We start from the raw sequence: 26,410 nt of genomic DNA on the forward strand, positions 1-26,410 counted from the left end.
TTGGCAAAGATTCATTTTTTTTCTATTTCCAGGCTTTTAAAGTAGACACAGAATAGCTTAGAATAAAGCTGATTCTAAGAGCACACAAAAACTGAACACAAATAGACTGAATTTAGCAATCCCGAGATAAGAGACACTGATCGTCCGGTGGCTGCCGTCCAGGGCGGTCATAAGTCTCAGCGAGAGTCCCTGTGCTGCACAAGGTGCCGGTGTGGGGACGACCTGTCCCACCCGTGTTGCAGCCTGGATTCTACACGTCACGTCACAAAGAACCACCAGCACAGTGAGAGCTGAGGGGCGTCTGTAGTAGACGGATGCATCCACTTACATACGGTCTACAACAGGGTTGTAAGGCCACAGTGTTTATTCGGGATAAACCCTCATGTAGTCCTTTTAATGTCAACGGTATTCGTTCTTTCAAAATACAGTGTTTAACTCAATCAAGGTTGCAGATAACGTGTTAAAGTACTACATACATCATGGATACGTTAAAATTATTCTTAAATATTTATAATATCCGAAGAAAGATTACCACCAAATTATTAATAGATATTAATCAATGACAGGCTTATTACTTTATCCCATAAGTATGATTATGGGAGAGCATGGTCTTAGTCTTTATTTTACTGAGTTAGGAATGTGGCATTTACAGAAGAAATGACACAAGTGGTGCAGCCACCCAAGGACCAAGACAGCCTCCTCTGTACGCTGAGCTGCGGACAACACACATCCCCACTACGTGAGAAAGCTGGACACCAATTCTTCATCAAAACGTGCTGGTGGATGTCGTCAGGCGCCTTCCAATGTAGATCCTTAACAGAAAAAGGAATTGGTAGTTAACGTGGTCTCGCAACTCCCGGGCAAGTTTGCACAGCTGAGACAGGGCAGCTGACGCTGGTCCCAGCTTATTTACGTAAGGGGACTGGCTCTCTTATACCCACTGTTAAAACTTGGGTTTTATTCTTCATCAGTGTGTGTACATTTCAGCATCTAATTTAGAAGAATCCAGTTGTGCTCTAACAGCCATGCAGTGGATACACAATACAAGCACAAGGGAGAGGATTCTACCCAACCTGAAATGCCAGTACTCCATCACTGTTTTTTGGAACTGACCACACGCCTGCAGGACAGGTGATATCGCCAGGTTTATCGGCACCAACCTCACAAAGAGCCCTGGCTGAGCAGTGAAGCCCACGCCCCCAGGAGCCCAGAACTGAGGGGCATATGGGCATCAGAGGGCTGTCCGGGCAGAGGGGGCTGGGGAGGACGTCTTCAGGCCTGCAGCCCAGCACGGGGAGCTTCCTTAGAGCAACTGGTCGGGGTGGATTTTATTATCCTGACCGCTTTGGAGGCTGGTAAGAAGGGCAGACACCCCTGCTGGGGGCTGGCTGCAGAAATCCATCTTGACCTCAACCCGGCAGAGGCCCCCACAGAATCTGACTGCTAGTTGTGGAGGAAGCTCCAGAAATCCACCTCCCCGCGTGAGATTGGCAGAGTCTGACTCTGAAAAGCACTGTGCTGAGAGGGAAGGCCAAGGCAGAACCAAGAGGGAGAGGCCGGGGGCCTGGCCCCGCCAGGGAGCCCTCTCCCCGGGCAGGCAGGACTGTGGGCTGGGGTTCGGGAGGTCGGGAGGAACGCTGCTCTCGCCTCCCAGAGCAGGCAGGCTGACATCTCCTCTGCCACATTCACGAAGCCTGCGGTGGCACCAGCCCCCGTCAGGAGGCCATCTTGAGAATCCAGACGTCCAGGAAGCCGCAGCCACAGAAGCCCGTCCGTCCACACCAGGGCCAAGGAGACCCCCCCCCCTCGCCCGCCTGGTCAGAGGCTGGGGATGAGCCCCCGAGGGCAGCTTCGGGCTCCTCAGCACCGTCTGGGCTCAGCGTCTCCATGACCCAGGCTGCCCCTCTGTGTTCCGCACGGTCGTCAGAACTGGCGCCCTCTTCTCTCACTGCTGAGTGGACGCCAACAGACACGTGCAGCCCGAGTTACTGACACTGCCCCCCTGCAGCCACCCCGCGAGGAGTGAGGCTGATCCGCACCTGCGCGCAGCAGTCCAGGTCAAGCAGCCAGACGAGCGCCCCTGCGCGCAAAACCAGCCTCTGCTGCTGGACGCTCGGGGCAGCGCCGCCCCGGCTCACGGCCCTGGGCTCTGTTTCTTGACCGGGACGGGCTGTTTCACACGCCCACGTCGCCCGTGCTTCCAAGACCTAGAAGGACCCCGCGCTGTGCCGTCCACACGGGCAGTCACTTACCCCAACCCGATGGCCAGCAGATGGGACAGCAGAAGAGACGGCAGAAAAACTTTGAGAAACTCCGCGGAGAAGATGCCCCCTTTCTTCATGACGCTCGTGTTCCGCATGCTGAGCGTGGGCGCGCGCTTCGGGCGCTTGAAGAGGAGGAACTCCCTGGGGGAGAGATGCTGGTCAGCGGAGGCGTGCCGGGCCAGCTAGGCCAAGGCAGGCCCCCGGTGCAAACAGACTCACTTGGTCGGGGGCACGTTTTCCGGCCGGCTGGACCAATCCCAAATCCAGTCTGAGTTTTTCTTCAAGATGCTTTCGACTTCCTTCCTCCTCTCCATATAGTCTTCCTCAGACTGGGGCAGAGCGAATGGTGAAAGCGAAATGGTGCCTGCGCACCCGCAGCAGGACGCTCACCTCCCACCCAAGCATCGGACCGGCAGGCAGAGCTCGCAGCCCAGCCACGGGGGGAGGCGAGGGCTGCACCCCCCGGCTCTCCTCCCTCCTCCACACACATCGCCGGGCTGAAGGCCCGACTCAGACTCGAAGAGCTGCAGACACTGCCCCAAGGAAGCGATGCCAAATGAGGACAGACGTCCAGAGATGAAAAACGGAAACCATCTAAAATGGCCCAAAACAGGGATGTGCCTAAGCAAGCAGGATACTGCGCGGCAATGAAAGCAAGACACACTTTCATGTTAAATGGGAGAGAAAAAAACCCAAAAACTTACGTGTACCCCTGATTGCAGCTACATTTTTTAAAGTATATAATACACTCATTAAAGAGCTTTTAAAAGTTGGATTTTAGGTGTTCTTCCCTACTTCTTTGCATTTGAAAAACTCTGTACCTGATCATCTAGTTCCTCCTTAAAATCAGGGGGGAAAAAAATTGGTTCAAGTTTTGGAAATACTCTAAAACACGGTACCAAAACCAACCAAATGCCTGGGCGCACCAAAGCTGGAGTGGACCCCACGTGTCTGGGGGCAGGCCGGGCGCCGCCCCTGAGGAGGCCTGAGCACCAGGGACTCCTGGTTTCCTCGGTGAGGGAGGCCTTGAGGGGAGACCAGCACGGGCGGGGAGCAGGGGGGGGGGACCAAGTGGTACTGACCGAGCCCACGGTTCCTGACAGCTTTCACAGCGAGTCGGGGACCCACGGGTTCCTAAAATACACTCCCCAGGCATCACGACCAGAAAGGACCTGGCAAGGACGCACTGGCCCCGGCCCAACCGAGGCCACCAGAGAAGCAGCACATAGGGCCCCAGGCTCTCTCCCACCCACACATTGCCCAGCAGACAGACCCACCGCCTGGCTCCCAGCTCCCCTCCCCCTGGCCACTCCCAGTGTCTCCCTGGAAGGCGTGAGGGCAGAGGCGCCCGGGCCGCACAGCCTACCCAACCTAAGCCCCTGCCACTTCCGGTCCAGCATGAAGTGCGGGGCGTGCCTCCCCCCACCCCCCGCCACTGCTTCTGAGGGCTGGATTCCACAGAACTTTGTACAAACAGATCGCAAATGTGTGCACGTGCACACCTTACCTGGGAGCTGTTCTTTTCTCCAAGACTATGTGTGTCTATCTCAGAAGCTCTGTTAGTATCTTGTGGGGTCTGTGAGCGAGGTGGGCTTGGGGAAAACACAATGTGTTAACCTTCTTTCCACCAGGAGAAGCAAAACCCCACAGGCAGGGGCCATCCTCCAGGGCCGGGAGGCTCCCGCCAGCACCTGGGGCCAGGCCAGGGCCAAAGCGTCCCTCCACCTCCTCAGCTGAGCTCTGATGCCCTGCAGTCAACAAGCAGAAGCAGGGGCCCAGCACCACAAACACAGGCCCCAGTCGCTCCCTCCCACCTAAGAGCGAAGGGCCCGCTGTCTCGGGAGGGCTGGACTGAGGCCAGGCGGGCGTCTGCAGCCGTGCCTGCTCCTACCTGGCCTGCCAGCGCTGGGATACACACGTTTATGCCCACCTGTCACAGTGAGAGCTCCTGGAGCTGCTCCGTCCAGATTCACGCTGGGCATCCAGCAGGATTTTTTCCATGTCGCCATTATAAATAGAAACAGAGTCTGGAGCACTGCTCCCGCTCCCATTACTGCCAAAGTGTAATTCTACCCAGGAGCCTGATGGGGATAAAAAAAGGACATGGTTCCAATTTTCCACCCACTCTGGAGTCTGGTCCTAACAAATAACCAGCTCGCGCTCCCATTCCCAAGACGTGCCAGGGACTCGCAAGGAACCGTCGCCTTGAATCACGCTGCAATGCCCTTGAGGCCCATCTCTGGCACCTGCATTACAGTGAGCCTCCCCAGGGACCCTTGGGAGCCAAGGCAGTGCGCCTGCTGCCACTCCCAGACTACCTGCTCAGTCAGTGGGGTCCCAGTGACCAGGACACTCTCCTGCACTCAGCGCTTAGAAAGCAAAGGGTGTCAGCAAGAGCCTTAGGGATTTACACACTAAGGAAAGCTTTACGACCTATTTACACATTCCAGCGCCACGTTCTGACCCTGAGGTCCCACAGGATTCGTTAGGATTACTGCTCTGTATCTTACATCAGATGAACAGAACAAAGGTAACTAAACCTGATTAACCAGAGCAAGCAAACCATCCCAAGTGCTCATCCAGCCAAGTGTGTACAGCAAGTAAACTCAGCATTCTTTAACTCGAACTGAAAACTGACGTGTATACACCCAGGTGTCATCAAAACAGAGAACTCCTTAGCGCCAAGGTCACCTGCTTACTAAATGTAGCACAAAGCAGCTACCACCCCAGATCCTACAAGCCGGCATTCGGAGCTTAGCTTCGTCTCTCCAGCCTCACGACTTGGGAGCCGACTTGATGAATTCACCAAGGCAGCCAACAGCTGACCTGGCGGGCGCTCTGCTGCACCAGCCGTGCTGGGCTCCAGAATCGGGAGTGACCGGGGAGAGCCCCTCCAGGGGCACCCGTGAGGGGAGGCATCCCCAGTCCGGGCACAGCCGAGGTCCAGGTGGGTACAGGCAGGGGAGGAGGTGCTGTCGCACTCGGCTGTGTGTGTTTTGGGGGTTGACAGGTGGAAGAGCTGGAAGATGAGATCAACTCTGGCAATCCCCACAGGAGGACAGGTGTGAACCCTAGACAGGTCCTGAAGGGGTGAAAGTACAAGTTCTGTGCGGCAGGGCTGAGCCACCCACAGGTGTGCGGACAAGGCAGGCGGTCAGGGCCCGGAAGCAACACCTGGGGGCTTGGACCAGAGGGGACCCCCATCCTGTTGCCGCTGTGCGGCGGACCCAGGCTGGCTTCCAGCGTTTCATGGTGTCCACAGGCTCTCACTTCTGAACCCACACCTAGGAGCAGGGTTCCAGAGTGGAAAAGTTCTAGGTGTACGTTTAATGTATTGCAACACCACTGCTTTCCGACACAGCCGAAGCAATGTGAGCATTTTTGTTGGCTCACACTTGGCATCCGTCTTTAAATATAGCCATTCTGTGGGTGTGTGGTGGTAGGTTATATGGTTTATTCTGCGCTTCTCTGATTTCTACTGAGGTTGAACATTCCCTCACTTGCTTACTGGCCACGTGGAGAGCATCTTCGTTGAAGCAGCTGTTGAAATCTGCTCCTCTTTCCAACCGAGCGGTCCACCTTTCTCCATCTAGCTCGATATTCAAGACACAAGCTTTTCTTTTTTTGGCCGCGCCGCGAGACTTGCGGGATTGAACCAGGGCCCCGGTGAAAGCGTCGAGTCCTAACCACTTGACTGCCAGGGAACTCCCGACACAAGCCTTTATTTTTTTTTTTTTTTTGCGGTACGCGGGCCTCTCACTGTTGTGGCCTCTCCCATTACGGAGCACAGGCTCAGGACGCGCAGGCTCAGCGGCCATGGCTCACGGGCCCAGACGCTCCGCGGCATGTGGGATCTTCCCGGACCGGGGCACGAACCCGTATCCCCTGCATCGGCAGGCGGACTCTCAACCACTGCGCCACCAGGGAAGCCCCACAAGCCTTTCTTCACTTGAATGTGTTGCAGGTAACTTGACAGCCTTTCCACTCAAGCCTTCTGCTGAACATAAAAGTTCTCGCTTTCAATTCACTCCTCCACCGCCAGGCTCCGTTCACTGGCAAGACTGCCTCTGCGGTCCCCTCTGCCCCGTCCTGCTTCCCAGCTGGCCACGCGCACAGGTCTCCTGGGCCCAGGGCAGTTCCTCTGCTGCGTGTTGTGGGTCCAGGCCTCTCCGGGGTGGGTGCAGGAGGGGCAGCGCAATGGCAGACCAGACTGAAACCCCGACCGAGGCTGGTAGTCACTGTACGGCTCCTCCAGGAACCATGACCCAGAGCTGCCGCTCTGCGCTGAAACCAGGGCCCCAGGGGCACCACACAGCACCACCCACTCGGGGCCCAGACCCCTACACATCAGCCCCTCCCCGAGAGCCCAGGCCTGCCCTCAACAGCAGCTTGGCTGCAGAATAGGTCACATTCATCCGAAGAAAGCAAATCAAGGGTCCAGGAATGAAACGTAACACCGTTTATACCACGTCCAGCCTCCCACCTGGCTGCTAACAAAATGATCACCAGCAGTTTTCAGATGCTGATACGCTTCTCACTTCAGCCTCTCAAGTTACTTCATGTTGGCCTGGCCCGCACAAGGCAGGCCAGGGTCTGTCTGGGAGCCCAGGGCTCCCTGGACAGAAGCCAGGGCCACTCAGCCTCTGCAGGTCAGCAGAAGCTACAAGGACTCCACGCCATTCTTGAGACAGCCCGTCTTGACTGGGGACCCTATTCCCACCTACTCTGGTGGCTGTGCAGGGGTTAGGAAAGCCCTGAAGCAAACCGTAAGAGGCTCTACCGTGCGACTCCTTCACTAGCCCTCCTTCCCTCCCAGGAGCAAGGTGACACTCGGCCCAGCAGCTCTGGCCCCCTACGGCATGGAAGAGGACCACGGCGCCCTGCTCTGGGCACAGTTCCATTTTTCTAGGTTCTCAGTCAGGTTCTGGGCCTGGCTGCCCAGATCACTTTTACTTACGGTGTCCGACATAAATGGAGTTTGAGGTGCAATGTCTTCTCTGACACCACTTCTGACATGAAATTGGGGCGGGGGCAGGCCTACACCAATAAGCAATTTCCAGTACCAACTGGCTGTCCAACAATTCAGTTCTGACACTACCTGGAGTCAGTGTCAGATCCCACAAGTTGAAGACCTCTCAGTCCCACAAGACTGTCCCCCCATCAGACAGCCTCACATGCCTGGTAGACCAAGAATTCAGGGGTCCCGACAACCCCCACCCTCTTCAGTAATTCACGAGAACTCACAGTGCTTACACTCCCCAGTCTCAGAAGGATTACAGCTCAGGAACAGCCAGGTGCACAGGGCAGGGTATGGGGGGCGGGAGTGGAAGGGGACAGTTTCCATACCCTCTCCCAGGACCTCAGTGGGTTCAGCCTTTTTCCAAGTTTTTTATAACCAGGTCTGCAGCCCCTCCCCTCCTGGTGGCGGTGGCGAGTGTGTGCTGAGCTCCCACCCTCGTGCTCCAATGCGCTTTCCCATCCCCACCCGGAGGCTACCTAGGGCCTCGTGAGTTACCTCATTAGCAGACTCAAGCTTCACCAAAGGGGCTCCTCATGAATAACAACATCTCTCGGGAAATTCCAAGGGTTTTTAGAGCTGAGCTCTGTCTGGGTCAGGAACCAGGGACAAAGATGAAATATATTTTTCAAATTGAGATATAATGGACATATAACATTATCAGTTTCAGGTGTATGTATATTATACCACAAGGGCCAACTCAAAACTCCATGGAGACAAATATATACGCTTTTTAGAATCATCTCATAGAAAGTCTCAAGCATCCTTCAGAAAAAAATCTCATTCTAGGGTGTCTACAGCAAAAGCTTTAGGTCCAAAAGCTGTATTCTAAGAAATGATTTACTAAAGGACAACAGTTTTATTATTAACCTGCAGCACCTGGGTAGGGAAAGCAGCTTCCTGGAAATTGAAGACAAGGTGTGCCATTAATCTCCTCGCATCTGCAATTAAGATCACTCACCTTCGTAAGCAAGAAAGACGGGATTCAGGTCGCTGAAGGGTAACCTTGTAAGGCTTCCTCAGAATCCCAAATAACCTATCAGATAATTGGTGTAATTAGGCCTCAGAAAAAAAACAAAACAGGTGGTGAAGCCGCTGATCCAGGCAAGCTTCCCCGATTCCTGTCCCCGCCCACAAAGGCCTGTAATTTAGGCTAACAAGACACAGGGCACTAACACAAGGCAGATGAGATGGACGGAAAGCCTAGGCTACCAATATTACATCACCACAGAAAGAAAACCCACAGGCCTTAGAGTTAACCCATTTCTTTTTTTTTTTTTTAAATCTCCTGTGACCTCCACGATCCTTGGTCCCAAAGAAAATAAAGGCCATGTTTTGACTTTGATGACCTGTGGGCCCCGAGATTTGTAACTCAAAATGTTATCACATCTTAGAGCCCTAGAGAGGCTACAGGAATTACCCAAACACATAGCTACTTACTACTGGGTAAGCCATAGGTGCCATTTAATTCAGCTAAACTCTACTGCTGTTAACTGAGTGGAAGCTAGGAACACATGCAGAAGTGTTAACCGTAGTTCACTGAGCCACTGCTTGGTTAGTTGGGTGGCGGAATAGATTCCAGCTGTCTCTGATTTACCCAGCTTGAAAACAGAGAGACAGCAGTACTTTTTCAACCTGTGGAAGGAACCCTTACTCTATCAAGTAACTTTAATATAGCACCCACGCTGTTCAGCCTAAATATTCTGCACAAAGCTTCTCAAAGTTCCTGCCGCCACTGTGGGACCCCAGGCCCTCCTACATCCCGGGGCAAACACTCCCCTCCAGCCCCAGCTGGCAGAGGCTCCAGTAGCTCAAATCCAGACAGTATCCCTAGACAGTATCCCTAGTCCAGGGTAGCAGGTCTCAGCCCTGGCTATGGAGGACCACCTGTGCGGCTTTCCCCCCCATTCTCCAGAAGTCTAACCCAGAGGCCTGAAAATCCTTATTGGGAATGCTGCAATGGAACCCTGGTACATTTATTTTGAAAAAGCTGTAACGGTGATGTCGGGCAGCCGGGGTTGAAAACTACTAGGGGACCGACCTACACGACTATGGGATTAATGAGAAGGTGGAATCCCTGAGGAGAGCCCTGGGGCAGAGCAACTACCACCCTCATCAGAGGGCTTCTTCCCTGGGAGAGGTGGGATTTAAGAAATGACTGTTTTTAAAAGCTTCTCAGGTTAGATGGGACAGGAATGAGAGGCTTGACTGACAAGTGATTTTGAACATAAAGTCAAGCAGGTAAGTCATTCAGGTTCCTGGATCTTAACAAGAGCTGGCAAATCGCACCCATCCTTCTGTCTAATGTCTTCTGTCGCCGACGCGCCTGCCTGCCCTGTTTCTCACTTCACCTCTGGGCCTCACTGTGAACATCTGTGAAAAGTAGAGGTTGGGCCAGGATCTAGATGCCTGAAACCCCTTCCCTCCCAAACTGCATGGCACGAGAACTGCGAATTCTCTTCCTCTTCATATACCTTCAGCCGCGCTGGGTGCCTGGGACAGCGGAACCCTCTGGCTGCAGACAGAGCAGTGCGTGAAGGGGCAGGGGCTGTCTCAGGGTAAACCAGGAGCACCTTACTGCATTGACCCCCCCCAGCACAGCAGGGGTTGGGGGTGGGTCTTCTGGGAAGTAAGGTTCACACCCCCTCCCATGATGCTGTGACACAGTATCACAAAACTCCATCTTCTCCCTGCATATTAGGGGTTGTTTATCTGAGGACAAGAAAGGCATATACGACATCTTGCTGCTGGTTCACAACTTTAACTAGTAGGGACCAGGGGGCCGAGAGGCAACGTCAACTTCGCTGTGAACTCAGGGGAAACATTTGGTCCGAGGATACAAGCAAAGGGGAAAAGGTTTGCCATTGTCTTCGGGCTCAGCTACCAAGGCTCTCAGTTCTTTCCGAGGTAAACAAGAGGTAATCAAATCAACACAGAGCAGAGGACAAGTGTCGCCCCAGCCACCAATCCCTGCTCGGATTCAGTTTCCCAGAGCGGCCGAGGCCCCACGTGACTCCTCCCACACCGGGCGGCCGGGGAGCGAGTGCCCCGCAGCACGTATCCCGGAGAGCGCAGCCCGGAGAATCCTCGACACTTTCCACTCAGCGTGTAACTGTCTTTTTATAGAATACACAAAACAGAAAAATCTTTCAACCCACGAGCTGGCACTCTGCATTGCCAATGACTCAGCAGTTTGGTCTGCCAATCGAGGACCGAAGATGGAGCCGCTCAGGACACTCCGAACTCTTCCCGACAAATCTGACCCACTAATAAAACAGACCGTGTTAGCAACTAAGTAGTTTGATAACAGGGCTGACTTTAAAAGACAGTTTAGAAAATACTCCTTGGATCTTTTGTAAGACAAAGATTCAATCCCTTAATCTGTTTCAAAGAAAACAATCACTGTCGAAATTTAAGGAGCGATTGCAGGATTTTTAAGCTGCGGTTGTAGTTTTAAATTATACAACGCAGTAGACCAAGTCTTGCCTAGTGAAATCTTGTTTTGAGGAATACGAGAAACTAGTAGCTCAAATCCAGACAGTATAAAGATTTTTAAATCTTAACGAAACTTTAAAATTCACTCTCTAAGGCTTCAACGGCCCTCTCCAAAACTTATTTACGAGCTCCCGCCGCCGCCTGAACTGTTGCTTCAGAGAATAAAGGTCGGCGCCCGACCCCTCCTCCAACCCGTGGGCCTCGGGCTCCTCACCGGGGCCGGAGGCGGCGGCCCGGGGGCGGCCCCGCGGGGCCAGAGCCGGGTGGGTCAAGGCCGCCACCGGCCCCGGCTTCCCGGGAGGGGGCGGGGTGTATGCACCGCGGCCACGGGGCCTCGTGCTCCCCCGCGCAAGTCAGCCCCGAGCTGGGCTCTGAACGACCCCCGGACGAGCGAACGTAACTAAGGAAAGGCCAGCCGCGCCCCCGGCCCAGCGTTTCAGGGTTCTTCCTCTCACGGCGGCTCGCCCCGAATCCCGGGACCCCGTCCTCCCCAGCCACTCCGGACCGAGCCGCGGACGGCTCACAACCCGAGTCCACGAGTCCAACCGCAAGTCTGGGCGCCTGCTCGCCGGTAGCGGCACCGGCACCGAAACCAGCACCGGGCTGCACCTCGGAAGACCAGGCACCGCGCGGGCTTGGGACGACGTCGGCGCCTCGGTCGCCTCGACCCGGAGACGGGAGTCCCTCCGCAGGCCCCTCCTCTGTAGGCCGGGCGCCTTTCCCCCGCAGGTCCCCCACACCCAGGCCGGCCCCCGGCCCCCGTTCACCGTGCAGGCTCTCCTCCTGCAGCCCGGGGGTCTCGCTCTGCGACATGGCGGCAGGGCGAGGGCGCTGCAGCCGGCGGGTCGGGGTTGGGGTCGGCGGGCGCTCCAGGAGGGAGAGGGAGAGGGAACGGGAACGCCGCGGTAGTTAGAGCGCGGTCGGCCCGCGGCTCCGAATGACTGACGCTCGCGGCCGGAGCTCCGCGGATAAGCGGCAGCACCGCCCACTGGCCGTGGGGCGGGGCCTGCGCGTGCGCGAGGGCGCGCGGCGCGTGCCGCGCGTGCGACGCGTGCACGGGTCGGGACGCGAGGAGGGGTCCGCGCGTGCGCAGCCGGGCGGGGGCGGGGCGCGGGCGTCTAGCAGGTGCGCGCGGGACGTGCCGGCACCGCCTGGAGACAGGCGGGCGGGAGGCGGGGCCCGGCGGGGTGACTCGTTTCTGCGACGCTGCCTGAGGCCTGACTGCGTCCCCTCAGACACAGGGCCGGGGAAGGGACGGGGGGCTGACAGTGGGGCTGCGTGTAGAGTCGGACCCGGGGCTGTGGCCTGCACCCTGCGGCCGGCGGCGAGGCCGCCCCTCACCTGCAGTGCAGCGACTACCTGCTGTAAATTGGGCCGGCAGGAAGTCAGACAGTGTCCCTAACAGCTGGTCCAGCAAACCACACATCAGCCCCTGGAACAATCAGCCCAAGCGGCCAGGACTTGGTCGCTGACTGACAGCTTCCCCGATTCCTGCCCCTGTGTCCCACTCAGGACCAGCCAGGGGAAGCCAAATATGACCGACGTTCGGTCCCCCAACCAAGCACCATTTCTAGTGGGCCGCCCCCCCCCCCACGGCCCCCGCCTCCGTGGGCCCACCTGAGCCCCTCCTCCTGCGGGCCCCCCTCCCCCGCCCGCCCTGGGTCTCTGTAAACACGCGCACGTGGGGCTCGCCGCTCAGCAGCTCTGAGTAGGAGCCACCGCTGTGCTCATTTGGGGTCTTGGTTTCCTTTCTGGATGAGGATGCTCTTGGGAGGGGCGTTGGTCTTCTCAGCTTTCTCTCTGGTTGTGGAAGCGCCGGCCTTCCTTTCAGCTGGACCCTCATTCTCACTTGGTCAACGTGCATTTACCAAACGGCACCCTGTCCCAGCCCAACAGCAAGCAGCGTCCCCGCAGAGGACAAACTGCAAAGCCCGCCGGACAATGCACCTCTGCCTTGGTGCCTCTCCCAGCGCCTCGGTCACCCTCACCCGGGAAGCTGCCCATATGGAGCCTTCCAGCCCATGAACACCGTGTGTTTCTCTGTTATTTAGGTCTTCTTTGATTTTTCTCAGCAAGATCTTGTAGTTTTCGGTGTACGGGGCTTGCACATCTTTTGTCAGATGTATCCCTAAGTGTTCATATTTTTATGTTATTGCGATTACTATGGGTATATTTCATTTGGTTGCTCACTGATAACATATAGAAATATACTGGATTTTTGGGTACTGTCGCATCCTGCAACCTGCTAAGCTCACTGAAACTTATAGATTTTCCAAGTCCTCTGAAGTGTCTGTAGGCAATTACCTGAAAGTGTTTATACGGAAATGTTTCTCACTCCACCTGGTTTTCCCTCCCCGTGTGGAGCCCTCTACAACTCCCAGCAAGTTCCAGCACTCGGAGAGCCCCATGTGAGAGAGGTCTGAGGCCTAGACTTTTGACAGCATCACTGTAAATGTAATGGTTTGCACAGCCCAGAGCAAAGCTCCACAGCATCGAAGGGATGCGAGTAGGAGGAGGTGATGGTGGAAGGCGGTGGGGAGAAACTGTTCACAGGCAGGTCAATTTTAGGAATAGTTTAGGACAATTTATTTCAAACTATCCTGCCTCTCCCTCCTTGAAAAGTCTTCCTGTGTACCCAGGTGCGCCCCAGCTTGAGACCACCCTGCTGACGAAGCCCTTTTCGTGCTGGCACTGGTGGAGAGGGGGAGCAGAAGGTGGACAGGGCAGGTCTCCCCACTCACGCACCCTGACAAGGTTGGGAGGCTAGGGGGCCGAGGGGAAGGGCAATGTTGAGGATCTGTTCTGCCACCTAGGGGAGCAGACACCAGGAGGTGCTGTCTAAAGTTTATAGAACCAGAAATAGATACTTAGGTATATTATTTTTAAAAAGACCTAAATAGAAAACATGTTTAGTTCCAATATCAAAACTAGGGATAAATCGATAGGGAAATGAGCTAATCTCTTATTTTTCATGAGGGAGTCAGTAGATGCTGTCCTAACTTGAACAAGGAGTTATTCGCATCTATTTTTCAAAGCTATGTTGGTCCTTACCTGAAGAACTGGAAGCAGAAGCGGTTAAAACTGGCTGCTTCTCGGGCGTGAGATAAGAGATCTCCACTTTTCATTTTGTGACCTGTATTATTTTGATTTTTTTTGTCTGGGTGTATATTTTGATTTAAAAATATTCACTGAAGCCATAGTGAGGAGGGGGTGTTGAAAAGACACGGGGGCCAGCTGGAACTCTGTGAGCAATGACATGGCAGTGGGTTATCACCCAAAGAATGACATTCCCACGCCCACGTTAACGTATATAAATGATTGAATAAGTAAGTAAACGAGGGAAAAGAGACAAACCTGCCACACAGAAAAATCCCGAGTAAGTGACATAGATGTCGTGCCCCAAGGAGGGAAGCACGACTCCCCCTAAGTGTCGGCCGCGCAGAGCGACTTCCTCCCAAAGAGCACAGTGTGGACAGGGAAGGAGCCACTGGACAGTGAAGTCACCTGACAGACACGGCCTCGGCCAGGTGGTCAAGGTCAACATCAGCAGAAATGCGTCGTGTTGAGAGTATGCGCCCCTGAGAGGACGTGACGTGTCTTCCTTCTAGAAACACACCACCCCAGCTCAGCCACCAGACAAACCTCAGACGATGCCCAGCAGAGGGAAATTCTACAAACTCCCCGCTCCTCCAATCGTCAAGTCATCAAAACTACAGAAACACCGAGAAACCGTCCCAGCCAAGAGGAGCCAAGGGGGACTCAAGTCTAAATGAAATGTGGTGACCACGGTCGCCTCCTGGGGCTGAAAAACGATTTCAGGTAAACACGAAGAAGATAAGAATAAAACACGCACTTTAATAATAATACATCAGTATTGGGACTTCCCTGGTGATGCAGTGGTTAAGAAAGCGCCCGCCAACACAGGGGTCAGGTTCGAGCCCTGGTCCAGGAAGATCCCACAGGCCGCGGAGCAACTAAGCCCGTGCACCACAACTACTGAGCCTGCTCTCTAGAGCCCGCGAGCCACAACTACTGAGCCCCGCGAGCTACAACTACTGAGCCCACGCACCTAGAGCCCGTGCTCCACAACAAGAGAAGCCACTGCAATGAGAAGCCCGTGCACCACAACGAAGAGTGGCCCCCGCTCGCCACAACTAGAGAAAGCCCATAGGCAGCAATGAAGACCCAACGCAGCCAGAAATAAATTAATTAAATAATTTTTTTAAAAAAAGAAATACACCTGCAAACATACTGAGTAGAATGATAGCAAATTGAGCTCTAAAGAAGATTAATACATTACAACAAGGAGGGTCTCTCCTGGGACTGTAAGGACAGCTTAAGAGTATATTTAATAAAAGGTTAAAGAAGAAAAAATATCTTGATCGTCTTATGAAATACCTGACAGATCAAAGATCAAGAATAGGGCTTCCCTGGTGGCGCAGTGGTTGAGAGTCCGCCTGCCGATGCAGGGGACACGGGTTCGTGCCCCGGTCCGAGAAGATCCCACGTGCCGCGGAGCAGCTGGGCCCGTGAGCCATGGCCGCCGAGCCTGCGTGTCCGGAGCCTGTGCTCCGCAGCGGGAGAGGCCACAACAATGAGAGGCCCGCGTACCGCAAAAAAAAAAAAAAAAAAAAGAATCATCATCATTTTAGAAGCAAATAATTCAGTATGCATTCATGACAAGACACAGGCACCAAAAACAAAATTGGTGAGCTGGGAAGGGGGTGGAGGCCCTCAGTTAATTAATTAATGTGTAGAAGACATTTAATAATTTTTGTTGGCTGCTCAACTCCTGAAGCCCTGCTCAGTGCCTGAATTCCCAACTTTTCATTTATAGGAACTTAAAATACTGGGTCTCACATCCTTAGCCTCCCTCCCAGCTGGGTAGGGGAAGAGCAGCCCTTCACTTCCTCTTCCCTTCACTTCCTTCACTTCCTGTCTTCACTTCCTGGAGTAGCTGTAGTAGCGGCAGCCTCCAGTGCCTGGTGCCGCCTGGCAACGGAACAAGCGTTTCTGTTTTGTCCAGCGGTTTCCTAACTGGACCAGGTGTGCAGTCTGACTTCTGCTGTGCTGGCTGTGTAGCTGCCCTTTGTTCCCGCCATTTTTCATGGCTAGTCCTTGGGCCTCTCCAGCAATTCTATGCAGCCTCCAATATTCCTTCAGAAAAACCCCTTTTCCACTGACATCAGCTGGAGCTGGTTTCCTTTACTTCAACTAAGAAGTCTTCCTGATGAAGGGACTCACCTGAAACCTACAGCAAGCCTCGTACTAACAGTGAAATGCTACTGCATTTCCATGAAGTCAGTAACGAGTCAGGGCACCTGTGACCATTCTGGTCTGGAGGTCTGAGGCAATGCAGGAAGGCAGGAAGGAGAAATGAAAATCTGGCATGTGGGATCTTAGTTCCCCAACCAGGAATCGAACCCACACCCCTTGCATTGGAAGCACGGAGTCTCAACCACTGGACCGCCAGGGAAGCCCTGAGAAATGAACATTTTAAGATGTCAAAAAGGAATATGCAAAACGGTCACTGTTGACCCCCCGTCATCCCCACCCCGTGTAAGTTCCATGAGGGCAGGAACTTCCATTGGTCTCTTGGGTTCACCAATGTACGATGAGCACCTAGAACCAGGCCTGACTTTTGGCAGGTGTTCAGGTAATATTTGTTAATGAAATTAATGCATTAACAACGAATAATAAAGTTGTTTACCTAGAAAGTTGAAGACAACCAATGGAGAGAGTCTTTGAACAAGTAAAATGTGTGTAGTAAGGTTAGCACAGAAAAATCAACTACTTCCTTCCAGATTAGCAGTTTGAAGGTGGAAAACATTCATAAGAGCAACAAACAAAATATCTAAGAATAAACTTAATAAGAATTGTTCAAGATATGAAGAAAATTGTTTAATTTTGCAGGAAAAAAGGCATTATTTATGATTTTAAAGATACAGCATGTCCTTAAAAGAAAAAATTGATATGACAACCCCTGTCACCTTACTGTGCACCCCACAAAGCTCTGAGCCTTGACATTTAAGGTGCCATCTGACCTCACAACAACCCAGTCAGGTGAGAGGATGGGAGGATTACTGCTCTTTTTTTAAAAAAAAATAAGAGGAGGGTACAGTTTACTGAAGTAAAGGGAATTTGGGGACATAAAGGGACTCGACGGGAAGGAGCCACCTGCAATCCACAGAGCAGGTGAAGGATTCGTGTGGGGAAGTTGTAAATGGCCCAATACATCCCAGCAAGCTACAGACGACCCACCGGTAAGTAGACAAGAATGGGCACCTCACAAACGACAAACCCAAAAGGCCAGTGAGCATGTGAGAAGATGCTCCAGCTCACACGGGGAGGGAGTTCCAGCTGAGACAGTGAAAGACCGTTTCTGTCTCAAGCTGTGACCACTGCCGGTCCTGGTGGGTTCTCCAGTCTGTGTTTCAGCGTCCCCACCCCAGACCGCTCACCTCCACCCTCACGGCCCCGCACTGCCTTCGTCTCCATCCTCTGGTCGCCTGGTCATCCCTGCAAAGGGCTTCAGGGCCCCGTCCCCTCTCCCAGCACAGCACCCACCTGCTTCCCCCCGCCCCCTCCCCACACACACAGGGCACCACGCCTGCATCCAAGCAGCAAAGCAGAAGAGGGGACAGGCCATGCAAACCGGTTTCATTTTCAGCTCGTGACCGCTTACTCCACGGGGTCCTGGGGGCGCTGCTCCGTTCCCCAGGCCCCTGGGCCCCAAGTGTCTGTTCAGTCCTTGCCCGGGGAAGGGGAGTTGGGGTGATGCCGCCCACCCTGCTCCGGATAGAGGATGCGCTCGGGAGGACGCAGACTCCCATGGCCAGCAGGCCAAAGTGTCCGTTCCCCAGGCCCAGGTGGGCTCTGGGAGGTGGAGGGGGGCCTGGGGGTGTCTAGGTCTGGCCAGCAGGGTCCCAGAAGGCAAGCAGGAGGCTGGAGGTACCGTCCGGAAGGGCAGCAAGCAGCTGTGACCCCACCGCCAGGGACCTCAGTTGAGAGGCCCAGCGTCCCCAGAGCCCCACGGGACAGTCAGTGTGAGTCCAGCCCAGGCAGTGCCCGCTCTGCACTGACCCTTTAGGTCGGGGCTGTCACTGGGGAGGAGGGGCTGGAGGAGGTGTGACGGTGTCCCGGCCAGGGCCAGTGGAGGGCATTCTGCGTGACCCGGAAATGATTTTGAAAAGCCTCAGGTGGGTCTCACAGGGAAAAGGAAGAACTGTCCTGGGGATGGAATATGCACGTCATTTGTTTCCCTAGCACCCTGGTGCTGCCGGTGGGGAGGTGGCCAGACGCGAACGTGCATGACCCTGACCGCGGGGGCCAGAACCTTTAGGGAGGGATTATCCTTCACCTTCTAGACTCGGGCGTCCTCGCAGAAACGCTGTCCTGGGACGCAGAGCCGGGCCACGATTGCATTTCGAGTAGAATATGGGCTTTTCCATGAGGTCCCAGTGATGTCTGGGCTGTGGCAGGCTGCTTTTCGGAGCAGCCGGCGTGACGAAACACTTAGAGCTGTAAACAGTGTGCTCTCACTGGGTCTGGCTTGTTCCAGCTCAAGTCCCCGGTGGTGCTGGAGAAACAGGATCCTTTCCAAGGAGAGGCTGCACTCTGATGAGAGCCTGCCCTTGCCTGAAATGTTCAAAACAGGGCGAGGCTCCAGAGCAGAGGCGTGCTCCTGCGAGCCTGGACCACGGGCCGGGGGCGCTGGGCGGGGCTGGGTTTTTGCCCCTTTTCCATGAAGCACTAGCTCAGCTGCTCCTCAGCTGGGAGGGGTGGCAGGCCGCGCCGTGTGTAATGACAAGCACGGTGGCCAGGGGCCCACACACCAAACACACGATGTCTGCGGCCCCGCCCGTGGGGAGAAGCTCATCTCAGCGCTCAGGCCCAGCAGGCACAACTCAGACCGTGAGCCCAGGTCCGCGAGCTCAGCCCCCGGCCCCCTCCCCGTGCCCACCTTCCCCGGCACACCAGGGGCCCAGGGAAAGGGACTAGGGGGGCCTCTAAGAGGCTGAGCTGATGCTCTCAAATGCCCTGAACAGCTGGGCTGGGAGCAGCTGCAGGGTCAGGCCATCACGTGGATGCAAAATGCTGAGCCCTACCTTGGCGGGAGAGGGCTGCCTGGGGTACCGCCCTTTGCCGGTGGTGAGGGGGACAAAGGCGCCCCCTGCCTGAGGTTTTACAAGGAGACTGAGGCCCGGAGAGGTCCAGTGATGAGCTGGGATTTGAAAACAGGCCTTCCTGGCTCCAAGGCCTGGTCTCACCACACATTGTTATCCCTAAAAAGACAGGGTCTATGGAGGCAGTGGTACAGCTAAGGTGACCAGTCTGAAAAGCCTGGGGACCGCTGGCTGGGGAAGTCCAGGCTGCATCCGTCAGACCAGGGACTGAAGGGAGCTAACTGGGTCCCAGAAGAGCAGGCAGAACCCAGCCACCAGGCAGTGGCTCTGCCCCTAGTGGAAGCTCCTGGCTGCACCCAGGGTGGCAGAGCTCTCACCCAAAGCACTGAGACATTGCCCCCAGAGCCCTGCCCTACTTAGCCAGGCCTGGTCCCTGCATCCCAGGGAACAGTGGAGCTCTTTCTGGAATTCACCAGAGGGACCAGGTGGGGCTGCGCAGTGAAGGCCACGAGGCCATTGCTCAGCAGAAGAAGCTGAGCCCAGGTTCCAGGGGACAGGGCTGACTCAGGTGACCGGGTGGGGCGGGGCGTCTGGAATACAGCAGAGCCACTGAGCGGTGGGGGGGGGTGTGCGTGGGCGGGGCGCTTCCCCTGGGGCTGCACATGCTGGACGTGTCTCGGAGCCCACATCCGAGTGCAGGCTGGACACGGACTTGGGGGCCACTAGGATACGGCAGCCTGGACGGGAGCACAGCTGCTGGACGCCACGGGTCCAGAGGGCACGTGTGTGGACGAGAGACCAGGACAGGGAAGGGGGCTGTGGATCTGAGCCAGGGGCCCAGGCACACGCGGGCAGAGGGAGGTGGGCCAGGTCCCCCAGCCGCCAGCGCAGCTGGCCCAGAACTCTGGCAAGGGCCACGTCCTTCAGCTCGAGGCCGGGCACCTGAAGCCACAGGTAACTAGGCTTGGACCAGCGGCAGAATCACCCCAGCCCCTGCGACTTTTCCACTTCACCCCTGGACGTGCCATCTGCCCACTGGGGATGGAGTCAATGTTGGAGGCTGCCCCGCCCTCCTGCCCGAGGCACCAGCACCCTCTAGCCCCGGGGAGCTGGCCCCTCCCTGGCCTCCGGGACAAGCTGCCAGGTTTGCCCCAAGGGCACACTCAGCTCTAAGCCACTCACTGCCTCCCTCAGGGCCTTTGGAGAGATGGCTTTGGATGTCCCTCCTCCTGCTACATCCTTCCCTCCCGTGGGCACATCTCAGAGAGGTTTTCAGGTTTCCATACCTGAGTGGGATAAAGGAAGGGGAAACACAGAGAGAGAGAGACACGGGTGTTCTTAGAGCCACCCCCCTTTTCCAATCTGGTAAGTGGATATAATCCTATGAATACACGCTTCACAGAGTTCCGGTGAGGACTGGAGAAAGGATACAGGTCCTTGCTGGGGACACAGTAACATCTGTGATGGCAAGAGTGACAGGGCAGCAGTGGCAGTGGGTGTGGGGGAGTTCCCTGGTGGCCTAGTGGTTAAGATTCCGGGCTTTCAGTCCCTGGTCGGGCAACTGAGATTCTGAAAGCCATGTGGCGTGGCCAAAAACAAATGAAGACTGATGGGGCTGTAACCCTGCGCTGAGCTGCTCCAGGCGCCTGCCGGATCCTGGGCTCTCAGGTGCTGACTCTGAGGGTCTGGACGCGGCTGCGCTTAGAAAGACTAGCTCCCCTCCTTCCAGGATGTGCGGGTCTCGTGCACAGGCCGATGCCTTTGTGTGGCGACGGGCCTTAGATGCCTGATAAAGTGCCTGACAGGTGTTTAATCAGCGCGAGATCTTATTATGCAGCCTCTTTTGTGTTTCAAACCTATAAGCTCAGTGACCTTGGAGGGGGAGGCTCCTGTCGAGGTCCTGGTCCTGACTCCCGAGTGCTGAGCGCTTCTCTGCGTGACAGTAGGGACCGTTTTCCCACGTCCTTGCACTGGGGCAGCCTCCGCCAGTGCCCTGGGTGCCCGGCGGCTTTGCTCTCGGGTCCCCGAGGCCCGCGTGCGCTCTCGCCTTTAGATGAAGCTGCCTTTCCCAGGCCCGGCATCCGTGAAGGACCGCCAGGCCAGGGGTGGGGGGAAGGCGGGGGCGTGCCAGAAACTGAAGGTGGCTGGAGGAAGCAGTTCCCTCTTCTGACGGGTCTTCCCTGAACAGGGAATTCCTCTCCCTCCTTTCATTTTATTTTAGTTTTTTGGCTGCACCGCGAGGCTTATGGGATCTTAGTTCCCCGACCAGGGATGGAAATGCCCCCAGCAGTGGAAGCCCTTAGTCCTAACCACTGGACCACCAGGGAATTCCCCCATGACTGATACTTTTTGATGATACTTAAGAAAAACCTTTTGTTTATTATTTATACTGGAGTTTAGCTGATGTACGCACACTGTTATGTAAGTTTCAGGTGTACGATGTAGTGATTCACAATTTTTAAAGGGTGGATGATACTTTTTGACGACTGAGTTTGCCCAGCGCTGTGTGAGTTTGCCCAGCGCTGTGTGATGGTTTGCCCAGCGCCGTGCGATGGTTTGCCCAGCGCTGTGTGAGTTTGCCCGGCGCTGTGTGATGGTTTGCCCGGCGCTGTGTGATGGTTTGCCCGGCGCTGTGTGAGTTTGCCCAGCACCGTGCGATGGTTTGCCCGGCGCTGTGTGATGGTTTGCCCAGCACCGTGCAATGGTTTGCCCAGCGCTGTGTGATGGTTGGCACTATTGGATGCTACTGCTGCTAATGAAGATAACATAAAAAGCCAAATTGGGTGCCCCCCACCCCATCCGTTTAGGTGAGGACTGCTCAGGAGACCGCTGTTCAGGGTCCCCCCAGACAGCGGAGGAGACTCGGACCACACCCCCCAGGTGAGCACCCCGTACCTTCCTATGGTTCAGGTGCAGGAAAGGTGTTGGGGAGTGGAGCCAGGAAACAGGGCAGCCAATGCCCCGACGGCTGTGACGTTTAGCCCCTGGACATCTTCTCAGGTCAGATTGGTCTCCGTGGAGACGGGGGTCCCGGTGCCTGGGGGGCGTTCCTCGCTCACTCCTGTGCCCCTGGAGAGCATAGGGACTTTATAGGTCACAGGGTCACTCAGGCCCTGATACTGCAGCCCCAGCCTCACTCCCGCCAGCTGCCCAGACCAGCGGCTTCCAAACGCAGTGGCACAAACCCGTCGAGTGGCACATTCCCAGGGCCCACCCCAGACCTACTGATGCTTGGGGATGGGGCGAGGACTCAGCATCTGAAACAAGACTCCCGGTGACTCTGAAAGCTGCACTGAGATTTTGCACCACGCTGTGTCTCACTCCTTCAAGCCTCAAGTCTAACTCTGTTCGTCCAGTTGAAGCTGTCTCCAGGGGCTTCTAGCCCTTGACACGTCTCGGGGAAGACATGATACGTGAGAAATACAGAGGTCACGGGAGCACTGAGGGGCAGCACTGATGGCCCTATAGGGACTCCCTGAGAATGTCCATTGCAGAGCATACCAGGAAGGATGCCCTTCCCGGGGCCTGGCACGAGGACACCAGCGGGCATATCCACGCCAGGTCCTGGGGAAGGTGCCCGCAGGCGCGGCCCCAGTGGTGAGGGGGCCTCATCCATCTCTCCCCGCCTCTTCCCCTTGTCCTATCCTCCTGTGCAGCCTCCCTGGGCCATGAGGACTCCTCCGCGCTTGAGGCACCAGAGTCACGTCCGTTGGAGAAGCGGCTTTTGATAACTAAGGTCTCTCCTCCTGACAAATTCATTAATATGCGGCATAACGACTTTCTCGCTGAGATCGCCCGTGAGGGATGGTTGTCAGGGGGATGCTTTCTCCTCCTGGAGAAACCGTCTGGAGTTTCCATCTGCTGGCTCGCGGACATCCCCTGCTGTCCAAGACACAGAATCCTACAAGCGCCCGAGATGAGAAGCTGGTGCAGGAATGCTGGCAGCGGTTTTATTCATAGTAGACCCACGCTTGAAAGAGCTCAGGTGGCCCTCAACAGGAGAGAAGAAACAAACCGTGGTAAACTCACTCACCAGGATACTATGCAGCAATAAGCAGGAACCAACTGCTGATCCGTGCAGTCCTTTGGAAGCCTTACACCAAGCGATTCCATTTACGTGACGTTCCAGGCTGAGCTAATCTACGGTGAAAGATATCAGAGGACGGTGGCCTCGGAGTGTGGGCACCGCCGACAGGGAAGGGGCCCTGGGGGCGCTCTGGGGAGGTGAGCACGTTCTGTGTCCTGTTAGGGGTTTGGGTGACAAAGATGCAGCCCATCGGCAAAACTCACCAAATGGTACACATAAGATCTGTGCCTTTCGCTGAATCTGAACTTTCTCTCTCCCTCCCGAGAGAGAAGCTAGAAACAAACACTGAACTCCAGTGACTGGTGAGCAAGTTGCAGAGTGGGGGTGATGGGCACCAAGGTCTGGAACTTACCCGGAAGTGCGTCAGCAGGCAGGTGGGCTGACGGGTGGGTGGAGGACTGGCGACTGCGGCGTATTAATCGAAGATCCCCGATGGTGGGTGTGTGCAGGCTCACGCACTTCTTTCAGCTTTCCTGTATGTTTGGAAATTTTCATAATACAACGCCGGGCTGGAGGCAGAGCGAGGGAAAGTGCAGAATCCCTCTGAGCATTGAACTTGGCTCTAAAGGGAAAGGACAGAAGGTGCTGTGAGCACGTACAGCTGAGCTGAGCTCTCCCGGGACAGAGGAGCAGGGTAGGTGTGTGTGTTGCCTGGAGAGGCTAGGAGGAGCCCGCACTAAGGGGGCGCTCTGGGGCCGGCGACCGCCTTAAAGAGCCCTTTCCCGGGAAGACTCGCCTTTTCCTGGAGACGTGGGCTTGCTTAGACGTTGACCTGACACACCTTCCTCCGCCTCAGCCACTGACCCAGGACACCGTCCGGAGGACCCACTATTTATGAGACACCCAGCCTAGCTGAGGTCTGGCTTTGCAAAGGGCAGGATTCAAAAGTGGATAAAACCTAGACTCTGGAGCAACTGCGGTCGTGGGGGAGGTGGGACGGGGGACATTGCAGCACCGTGGAGGGTTGGCCGGTGTTTACATGTAGCACGTGGCATGCAGACACCGTGTGCACGGTGGGACCTGCAGAGCCCCGGGAGCCGGCACGGAGGCTCCGTCCAGGCATGGCCCAGCTGTGAGTGGACGCGGGGAGGGAGGCACAGGGTCGGGTGTGTCCTCGGCACACGTACGTGCACACAGGGTGGCGTGGCGCACGCCCGGTGCTTCGTATACGTTTCAGTGAAGGGAGCAGGAGGCACGTGTCTGTGCAGAGGCCGTGCTCGTCTGCTCGAGACGTCTGCTCGGCTGCTGTACCTAATTGTCACAGGCAGGCGGCTCACACAGCAAACTTGACTTGTCACCGCCTGGAGGCTGGAGGTCCAGCTGGGCTCTGGCGGGAGCCGTCTCCCAGGCTGCAGACGGCCGGGCTTCTCACTGTGTCCTCACGCGGAGGAAGGAGAGACAGGAAGCCAGCTCTCTCGTGACTCTACCGCCCAACACTGTCACCCCCAGGAGGGCTTCAACATGTGAATCTGGAGGACACAGTCAGCCCATAACTAGAGGCTAAAAGGAGAGGTTGGGACCAGTTTACTCATGTCCTTGTTTTTATGCCAATATTTTGGTGTTGCCCAGGTAACCACACGTAGCACCAGAAGCTGTGTGGTGTATCTGAGTCTTTCCATGTAGACATTTGGTCCTCGTTACCCCATTTTACAGATGAGGAATCCAACACACAGTGGGGGTGAGTGTCTTGGTCACCAGGAGGAAGTGGCGGAGCTGGGACTAGAGCCGCTGGCCCGGGTCCTGAGTCTCTCAGCGCTGTGGTGACCTGCTGGGTTTAGGAGCCGGGGCGTGTGGAGCTGATGTTCCCTGGGGCCGTCAGAGAGGTGTTGGCAGGGGCAGGCCTGCACTGCTTAGCCGGCAAGGTGGTCAGCTGGGAGCTCATGGACCTCTGTGGACTCTTCTGGTTACCTGACTTGCAGAGTGTGTATATATCTCCAAGAACCTGATCCAGAGGCAGTGCCTGCATTTCTAAGAAACTGAGTGCAATTAAATGCAGCTTCATTCATTTATTCACCTGCCCATCATCCCTCCATCCTTCCTTCCCTCCATCCCTCCTTCCATCCATCTATCCATCTATCCATCCAAAGTTCCCCTAGGGAGTGCCATTAAGCGGAGTCATAAACGTGAGAGGAAAAGTGTTCCTCTTTTTTTTTTTTTTTTTTTTGCAGTACGCGGGCCTCTCACTGTTGTGGCCTCTCCCGTTGCGGAGCACAGGCTCCGGACGCGCAGGCTCAGCGGCCATGGCTCACGGGCCCAGCCGCTCCGCGGCATGTGGGATCTTCCCGGACCGGGGCACGAACCCGCGTCCCCTGCATCGGCAGGCGGACTCTCAACCACTGCGCCACCAGGGAAGCCCAAGTGTTCCTCTTTGAGTGAAGAACAAATTTAAAGGTCCTGAGGCTTCAAAACCTAGGAGGGTTTAAGGAAAAGAGACCTGTTCGTCATGGAGCAGAATGAGCAAGCAGGGCACTGAGGAGTGCAGAGCGGCAGGAAGAGGTGAGATTGTGCAGAGCCTCCGAGGCCTGAGGAAAATGCGATGCTTACGATGCTTCCTAAAGGCTACCCTACGGTATGGGTGTGATCCGATTTGCACTTTTGGAAGATGCATATCTCCCATTAAGATGGGCCACTGAGGAAACGGAGCAACGGGACGGCAGGTGTTTGTCACCTCCTTGCACGCGTTTGTCCTGCTAGAGACGGGCACTGTTCTAGGCCCTGGGGACACTGCGCCAGCAGGACCGAAACAGCCTGTGCCCTCGTGAAATTTAGTCTTGTGGGGAGAAACACGTAAAGACACATGCTCAAATGAACACATCACATCTCAGAGGCTAGACTGCGTAACAGAGACAGACACAGAGCAGTAAGGACGCAGGTGTGGATGGGGAGGGTGGCCATTTCACCCGGGCTGTGTAGGGAAGGCTGCGTGAAGGGCTGACATCTCCACAGAGATTTGAAGGAAGCGAAGGAGGGAGTCAGACAGCTGCCTTGGGGGAAAGGAGCAGCCAGTGCAGAGGTCCTGAGGGAGCCAGCGGGTGTGCTGGGTGGCCAGCACACTCCCGTGCGGCTGGGCAGTAGGAGTGGGGAGACTGGCCAAGCGAGAGCAGGAAGCCAGACCAAGGGGGACTTTGGAGGCCAGAGGGATGCCACTGGCCAGAGGCGTGGCGTGAAATGCCCACATTTTAGGGGCAAGATTGGGAGTGGGCCAATCCACTCCCGCCCAGTGCACTTGGATTCAGCCACGGTCCGTCTTGCTGGTTAGCACACAGCCAGGCACATTGGCTTTTTAATCGTAACGCCACTGAAAGATTCCCACAGACCCACCACGTGGCTTTTGGTCCAGCTGTTGTATCCCAGGACCAGGAGCCCAGGGCCCTGCGGGGACAGAGAGCCCGGGTGACCCCAGATCACAGAGCCCTCACCT

At 55.8% G+C, this 26,410-nt stretch overlaps 1 protein-coding gene across 2 annotated transcripts; it reads right to left on the bottom strand.

Moving 5' to 3' along the window:
• Positions 1–617: 617 nt before the first annotated feature.
• On the bottom strand, positions 618–11,755 carry BNIP3 (BCL2 interacting protein 3). 2 transcript variants are annotated; one of them, XM_029245862.1, is made up of 6 exons: positions 11,544–11,755; positions 4,195–4,345; positions 3,772–3,856; positions 2,484–2,593; positions 2,253–2,405; positions 618–812 (listed from the first exon to the last, which is right to left on the bottom strand). In XM_029245862.1, the coding sequence occupies exons 1-6, from the start codon at positions 11,587–11,589 to the stop codon at positions 767–769; spliced, it is 591 nt and encodes a 196-aa protein (XP_029101695.1). In that variant the 5' UTR covers positions 11,590–11,755; the 3' UTR covers positions 618–766. The 2 variants fall into 2 exon arrangements, 1 of the variants encoding a protein (XP_029101695.1); XR_003797107.1 differs by lacking the exon at positions 618–812 and having other exon boundaries at positions 2,355–2,405; positions 2,484–3,856.
• Positions 11,756–26,410: the final 14,655 nt, after the last annotated feature.

This window comes from Monodon monoceros, unplaced genomic scaffold (assembly GCF_005190385.1).
Source record: "Monodon monoceros isolate NGI ecotype Baffin Bay Population unplaced genomic scaffold, NGI_Narwhal_1 Super_Scaffold_4, whole genome shotgun sequence".
NCBI classification, from domain to species: Eukaryota; Metazoa; Chordata; class Mammalia; order Artiodactyla; family Monodontidae; genus Monodon; species Monodon monoceros.

Coding starts and splice junctions, on each gene's coding strand:
- BNIP3 (XM_029245862.1), bottom strand. CDS start 11,589: ATGTCGCAGAGCGAGACCCCCGGGCTGCAGGAGGAGAGCCTGCACG. Junction 2,594..3,771: donor GAGAAAAGAACAGCTCCCAG/GTAAGGTGTGCA, acceptor GCTCTGCCCCAG/TCTGAGGAAGACTATATGGA. Junction 813..2,252: donor CTGCTGGCCATCGGGTTGGG/GTAAGTGACTGC, acceptor TTTTCTGTTAAG/GATCTACATTGGAAGGCGCC.